Source organism: Galeopterus variegatus, unplaced genomic scaffold (genome assembly GCF_000696425.1).
Source record: "Galeopterus variegatus unplaced genomic scaffold, G_variegatus-3.0.2 Scaffold4752, whole genome shotgun sequence".
NCBI classification, from domain to species: Eukaryota; Metazoa; Chordata; class Mammalia; order Dermoptera; family Cynocephalidae; genus Galeopterus; species Galeopterus variegatus.
The window spans coordinates 126869-134219 of record NW_007730863.1 but is presented as its reverse complement, the minus strand read 5'-3'; the positions used below and the strand labels follow the sequence as shown (position 1 = coordinate 134219).

Genomic DNA, 7351 nt, shown 5'->3' with positions numbered 1-7351 from the left:
GGTGGCTGGTGCCCAGCCTGGCGCTGGGCAGCACCGACGCGCCCCCCGCCGCCTTCCCCGTGGGCCTCATCAGCGTCGTCACCGAGAGCTGGCGCCTCAGCCTGCGCCAGAAGGTCCGCGACGGCGTGGCCATCCTGGCTCTGGGCGCCCACAGCTACAGGCGCCAGCACGGAGCTCTGCCCTTTCCGGCTGGGGACTGCCGCGGCCACCTCGGGCCCGTCAGCTCTGCCCGGGAGGCCTTTTACAGGTGGGCACCTGCCCAGGGCGTGGGGGTGTGGGGGGTAGTTGAGGGGACCTGGGTGGCAGTGAGTTTGGGCTTGCTGGCCACATCTCCCACTAGCCGTGTGCCTGGGGCCAAGTCATCTCACGTCTCTGGGCCTTGCTGAAAAATCCAGCAAGGATTAGGAGGCCAATACAGGGAAACACTTCAAACAATAAATACACAATAGATGCTACCTGCTGTTGGTGGTGGTGGTGAGGCAGAGGCAGGGGGTGTTTGGTCCTGGCAGGGCCACAGACTGGGGTGTGGGGACACCCTGGCTTCTCTCCCCTCTCACAGGCATCTACTGAATGTCACCTGGGAGGGCCGAGACTTCTCCTTTAGCCCTGGTGGGTACCTGGTCCAGCCCACCATGGTTGTGATCGCCCTCAACCGGCACCGCCTCTGGGAGATGGTGAGAAGGGGGTGAGCCCGGGGGCCCTCGGTTTCCTCTCATATGGTCCCAGCCCCTCTTGAGCCCACAGCTAAACAGAGTCTCTTCTGTCCCTTATCCAGCTCCTCATTTTTCAGGTCTCAGCTGCAACATCCCCTCCATTGGTCCCCCAGGGTGGGTGAGACACCCCTGTTCTGGGCTCCCGTAGCACCTGGCTTCCCTCCACTACAAGAGTTACCAAGCTGTCCTGTCACATAGCCCTGGCCCGGGACGTGTAGACAAATGGGGAACAGAGAGACCAGTGCTGGAGTAGCGATGTGTGCAAAACATTATGGGAGGAGAGAGGAGAAGCAGGAATCAGTTCTGCCTTCAAAGGAGGAAACTGGGGAAGGTGTCACGAAAGATGGGACATTTGAGCTGGGCTGTGGAGGCTTGAGTAGGAGCCTACCAGGAAGGGGTGCTAGCCTGGTGTAGACAGAGGGGCAGAAGGGTTTGGGGCATTTTTAAGTGATTTGGTGGATGTGTTTGGGGGTATGGAGACTGAGGAAAAAGGGTGGGGCGATGGGGGTATGTTGGATCCGAGGGTGAAGGACCCTGACTACTTGGCTAAGGTCATGGGGAAGCGAGCATGGTGAGACGGGGCGGGTGTGGGCTTTTGGAGGCTGCTGTGAGTTGGTAGCAGTGTGGAGGCTGGACTGGAGAGCCCAGGGACAGAGGCTGGAGGAGGCACCAGAAGGGAGCCGGCCCTTCTGGCCCATGCTCGGCCTCTTGCCTGACTCTCTGGTCCTCCAGTTGCTCCTGCCCCTGGCCCTCCTCTGTCCTGCTCTAAGCACCCCTAGTTGAGAGAGGGAGATTCTTGATCCTGGCAGGTCCCACCCAGAGGCCCCTTGTAGAGGGTGGAGTAGTAGGGCTGGAGGTCCCGGGCTGAGGCCAGTCACCCTCTGCAGGTGGGGCGCTGGGAGCATGGCATTCTCCACATGAAGTACCCGGTGTGGCCTCGCTACAGTGCCTCCCTGCAGCCCGTGGTGGACAGCCGGCACCTGACGGTGGCCACGCTGGAGGAGCGGCCCTTTGTCATTGTGGAGAGCCCTGATCCTGGCACGGGTGGCTGCGTACCCAACACTGTGCCCTGCCGCAGGCAGGGCAACCACACCTTCAGGTCCGCGAGAACACACGGGAGGCGTGGTGGAGCTGTGTGCTGCCGTGGATGGCCGGGTGTTGTGCCTTATGCTTGGGTTTGGGGGCGGGGTCCACATGCTTGGCTGGGAGGAGCTCCGGGGGTCGGGCCAGGCTGCGACGCGTTCTGACTCTCGGTTGTCTCTTGGCGGTGGTGGCTGCAGCAGCGGTGATGCAGCCCCGTACACCAAGCTTTGCTGTAAGGGCTTCTGCATAGACATCCTCAAGAAGCTGGCCAAAGCGGTCAAGTTCTCCTACGACCTGTACCTGGTGACCAACGGCAAGCATGGCAAGAGGGTGCGCGGCGTGTGGAATGGCATGATCGGGGAGGTAGGCCCGCCCCGAGGTCCACCCCGGCCTGCCCACCTGCTGCCCAGGCCCCATGCATCTCTCAGCCACCCTAGAGGGGGAGGCTAGGCTGTCACCAGCAATAACCCCTGGGTGGTCAGTCCTGAAAGTTGAGCCTTGAGGACCCCAGGTGGGAACAACTGACTCAGCTGGCGGGGTCTGCAAGAGGTGCCTGGGGGAGCCTGGGGAGAATGCTCCAGCCCCTGGAGTGCCTTCCGTAATCCCCCCATGGCCCCCAGGTGTACTACAAGCGGGCGGACATGGCCATCGGCTCCCTCACCATCAACGAGGAACGCTCTGAGATTGTGGACTTCTCTGTGCCCTTTGTGGAGACGGGCATCAGCGTGATGGTGGCTCGCAGCAATGGCACTGTCTCCCCCTCAGCCTTCCTGGGTGAGGCTCGGGGTGGGCAGGGATGGCTCAGGCAGAGGGGCCCGCCAGGGGGATGGGTGGGGCCTGGGTGGAGATGGGGAGTTTGGGCTGGGCCTGCAGTGGCCGTCACAGCAGCCTTGGGTGTCTCAGATGCTGGCCGGTGGCGAGTAGAACTGAGAGGGAAGAAGGGAAGTTGATGTTTGGTTCTAAGCCTGTGTTGGGTGGGATAGGGGGATCGTGGTGCCACCAAGAAGGACAGGAAAACGAAGAAGGCAGGCTGGCATCAGGAGAGTCATGGGCTGGGACGGTGGAACTAGGGAGAAGCTCTGAGGGCAGCTGGAGGAGCCGACCGCCAGTGTGGGAAGAGGTGCGGGTTCCCTGCTGGATTAGGGATGCAGCATGTGGAGGGCACCCCGCATGCCAGGCCCGTTGCCAGGCGTTGGGGATGTGGCCATAGCCCTTGCCTTCCCAGAGCACCTAGTCGGGAGGTTGGGTGGGACTTGCAGAGTGAGGGGGCACTGTGAGGGCAGGCGAGGCACGGAGCAGGAGCCAGGCCTGGCTAAACAGAAGCAGGATCCCAAGTCCACGCCTTCCTGCCATGTGGCCTTGGACAAGTCACTGAAGCTCTCAGAGCGGGATCCTCAACCACAGAGAAGAAAGCCCACTTCACAGGATGGCCATCACAGCAAAGAGCCTGCAGCAGTGACGACTTCTCCACGAGGCTGAAATGATTTTGTCTGAGACCTCGGTCGGTTCCTGGGGCCTCAGTTTCCATGTCAGTAGCATGAGCACCTCAGATGCTCTGATTCCAGGCAGAACAATCAGAGCACGCTGGGCTGGGCAGGGGCTGTGAAGTCAAAGGAAGGTTCCTTAGGGTGGGCCGACGTGCACCCGTCCCAGGGCAGGGGGAATGGAGGAGACCAAGGATGCTGGGGCCTGGCATCCCTCAGGGGGTCTCTCGGGGGCTCTGCAGCTCAGAGAGTCAGAGGTCCCCTTGGCTCAGTCCACAGAGCTGGCGGGGCCCCCCTTTGACCATGTGGACCCACTCGGCTCCACGCAGTGCTTCTGGGCCATGAGTAGGTGGGGCTGCACTGAGGCCTCTGAGCCACCCCACTCTGTCCCCAGAGCCCTACAGCCCTGCAGTGTGGGTGATGATGTTTGTCATGTGCCTCACCGTGGTGGCCATCACTGTCTTCATGTTTGAGTACTTCAGCCCCGTCAGCTACAACCAGCATCTCACCAGAGGCAAGAGTGAGCTCTCACCTGGGCACCCAGAGGGTGGGCTCAGGGATGGGGGGCTTTCAGGGAATGCTGGCTCCTGTGGGAAGTCCCTGGCCTCTGGACAGCACGTGTAGGCCATTCAGATACAAGAGACACCCACACCCACACAAGAGTGAGCTGACTTGACCTGGGGTGCGGATGGCCAGGGCTGGGGTCTCCCCCCAGGCAGGGCTGAGACAGGAGCGGTGGAGTCAGGTGGGCTGAGACCTGGGCCCTTTTGTGGTGGGTAAGAGGAGGCCCAGTGTCCACCCTCTTGCTCCCAGAGTCCGGGGGCCCATCCTTCACCATTGGCAAGTCCGTGTGGCTGCTGTGGGCGCTGGTCTTCAACAACTCGGTGCCCATCGAGAACCCCCGGGGTACCACCAGCAAGATCATGGTCCTGGTCTGGGCCTTCTTTGCCGTCATCTTCCTCGCCAGCTACACTGCCAACCTGGCTGCCTTCATGATCCAGGAGCAGTACATTGACACTGTGTCGGGCCTCAGTGACAAGAAGGTTCTGGGGCCATGGATGGTGAAGGGTGGGGGGACACTGAGGGTGGGACAGGCCTTGGGTGGGCAGACATAGGACAGTGGGGAGTCTGGGGATTTTGAACTGGAGGCTGGAGCAGGAAGAAGCTAGGGGGCCTGGTGAGGAGGAGGACGGGAGAGAGATGCTCAAGTCCACCGGCTGAGTGGCTGTGGGCAAGTCTCTCCTGTCCTGGGCCTCAGAGTCCCCATGTGTAAACTGCAGGAGTGGCCTGGACAGTGTCTGAGATCTTTCTGCCCTGACTCTGCAGGTCCAGGCTGTGGGGCTGGGCTCTGGGGACGGGGGTGGGGGGGCCCTGGTGTCTGGAAGGTGGGAGGAAGGGCTACGAATGGCTTCTGCCGCCCTCTGCCTGCAGTTTCAGCGGCCTCAGGATCAGTACCCACCCTTCCGCTTCGGTACAGTGCCCAACGGCAGCACAGAGCGGAACATCCGCAGCAACTACCGTGACATGCACAGCCACATGGTCAAGTTCAACCAGCACTCAGTGGAGGATGCACTTACCAGCCTCAAGATGGGGTGGGTCCCCAGCCCTGCGCCCACACTCTTGACTGTCTCCATCCATGCATCTCCCCAGTGACCAGCCCTAGCTCTGTCCCTTCCTGAGGACCCAGTGTGGGGACAGTGGGGCTGGCTGGGCTGTCCTGTAGGATGCCTGGGGAGGCCATGGGGAAGGGTGCAGCTTGAAACAAAAGTGGATGCCCATCACGTGGCCCAGAAACACAGCTGTGGTGTTGTCCAAAGTTCAGCCTTGGCCTGAGGTGGTGGTTGTGACATTCTCTGAGTCTTAGGAGCATGGAGGGGCTGAGCAGAGAGGGTGCATGCCCTCTGAGGGCAGAGAGTCCCCTGGCCTCTCTGAGGAGGAGGGGTCCTCACTGCATCCAGGACCTGAGGGAACCAGAGAAGGCTCCGCCCATCCGTCCCTCCTGGGTGGTGCCCGGCAGGCCCCAGGTTTGGTGTCCCCCTCCCATGTGCATGGTCCCTGATCCTAAGGGCTCAGCCTGTCCCTAGGAAGCTGGACGCCTTCATCTATGATGCCGCTGTCCTCAACTACATGGCGGGCAAGGATGAGGGCTGTATGCTGGTCACCATTGGATCTGGCAAGGTTTTTGCCACCACTGGCTATGGCATCGCCATGCAGAAGGACTCCCACTGGAAGCGGGCCATAGATCTGGCGCTCCTGCAGTTCCTGGGGGATGGTAGGTGCTGCCATTGCTGAGGGCTGGGGTGGGCCAGGGAGCTGGGTCATCAGCGTCTCTGCCACTGTCCTCTGTGTAGCCAGGACCTGTGGGCAGGGAGAGTTCTCGGGGTGGGGGGGAGTTTGGGGCAATTGGTAGGGGGGTATTAGCAGCAGCTGGATGGTGACCAGGGGAACGGATGGGTTTGCAGGGAGGGAGCAAGAACTAGTGCTGGGAACCCCTGAAGGGCAGGGAGACGGGAAGGAGCTCAGACCACACAGTGGGGCTTGCGGGTGGCTGAACTCTTTTTCCCCCAAGCCCTCTCCCATGACCTTTCCCAGATGAACACCTTCTTTGCCTACTATGATCTCCCCTTCCCCCATTTCCATCTTGAGATGAGCTGGGTCATGCCAAAGACCTGCCTAGTCCCACGTGTCAGTGGTTCAGCCCTGCCTGCCCCCAACCCCACAGAGAACTTTGAGTTGAGAGGAGTTCCATCCTTAATAGATAAAAAACTGATTTCTCGTCAACGCCATATAACAATGACAGCGATAATAATGAGGGTGTTTGTGGTCTCCTAGGGGCCTAGGTCTTTTGTCTTTCTCTGACCAGCTCTATGCTTGGCCTATAGGTGGTCAGTAAGTGTATGATGATGGTGAATGAATGAATGAGAGAATGCTGAAATTTACCCCATCAGCAACCTCCTGGACACGTGGGTGCCCTTTACTGGAGGTGGGCAGGTGGAGGACCCAAAGGCTGGCATTGCCCACCCCAGCTTCCACTCTGCTTTTCTTTCTTCTTGCTGTTTGACCCTGCCCCTTTCTCCCCATCCTGCATCTGCTGGGCTGGATCCCTGTTTGGTCCTACTTGAGGAACAAGGGGGGTGACACTCTGGCTCTAGACCCTCGTCGCTCCAGGCTTGTGGTGAGCTGGGGGGGGTGGTTCTTCATGGGGGGTTCCCTGAGCCAGATGTGCCCCCCAGGAGAGACACAGAAGCTGGAGACGGTGTGGCTGTCTGGGATCTGCCAGAACGAGAAGAACGAGGCGGTGAGCAGCAAACTGGATATCGACAACATGGCTGGTGTCTTCTACATGCTCCTTGTGGCCATGGGGCTGGCCCTGCTGGTCTTCGCCTGGGAGCACCTGGTCTACTGGAAGCTGCGCCACTCAGTGCCCAACACGTCCCAGCTGGACTTCCTGCTGGCTTTCAGCAGGGTGGGTGCCCTCCCTCCCCACACAGGCCCCAGCTTTAGGGGCGCCGACCCAGCTAAGTCAGAGCTGGCCACAGCCCCATTTACAGATGTAAAAACCGAGGTCCCCAGAGGTGATGTGGCTTGTGGCATGGTGGAGTAAATGAGCAGAGCCCTTCTCCAACAGGCAGACCAGGGTGGGTCCCTCACTGTGCCGTTTACTAGCTAGTGTGAGCAGGAGAATGGGTTAACCTCTGGGAGCCTTAGAGTCCCACTAATCTGTAGAGCGGCGCAGTGCCTGGCACGGGAGGTGCTTGACAAACAGCTACTTCCTGGGACTTCGGAGGCTGATGCTTCCGAACGTCCCAGGGAGAGCCGAGGCGGCTTTCTGAGAGGTGGCTCCGCTCACGGCCTGTCACCTCTCTCCTGCCCCGGGGATCTACAGCTGCTTCAGCGGGGTGCAGAGCCTGGCCAGCCCCGCGCGGCCGCCCAGCCCGGACCTCACGGACGGCGCCGCCCAGGCCAGCGTGCTCAAGATGCTGCAGGCGGCGCGCGACATGGTGACCACGGCGGGCGTGAGCAGCTCCCTGGACCGCGCCACGCGCACCATCGAGAGCTGGGGCGGCGGCC

General features: G+C 61.1%; 1 protein-coding gene across 1 annotated transcript in view; it reads left to right on the top strand.

The window, feature by feature from the left end:
- GRIN2C (glutamate receptor, ionotropic, N-methyl D-aspartate 2C) overlaps positions 1-7351 on the top strand; it is a 13200-nt gene that overhangs the window by 3693 nt on the left and 2156 nt on the right. The window contains exons 3-13 of the mRNA XM_008588269.1: positions 4-247; positions 560-674; positions 1601-1812; positions 1994-2159; positions 2417-2570; positions 3675-3800; positions 4094-4323; positions 4712-4872; positions 5365-5552; positions 6514-6745; positions 7155-7348. Of these exons, the coding sequence (XP_008586491.1) occupies positions 4-247; positions 560-674; positions 1601-1812; positions 1994-2159; positions 2417-2570; positions 3675-3800; positions 4094-4323; positions 4712-4872; positions 5365-5552; positions 6514-6745; positions 7155-7348 (2022 nt within the window). The remainder of the gene's footprint in view (positions 1-3; positions 248-559; positions 675-1600; positions 1813-1993; positions 2160-2416; positions 2571-3674; positions 3801-4093; positions 4324-4711; positions 4873-5364; positions 5553-6513; positions 6746-7154; positions 7349-7351) is intronic.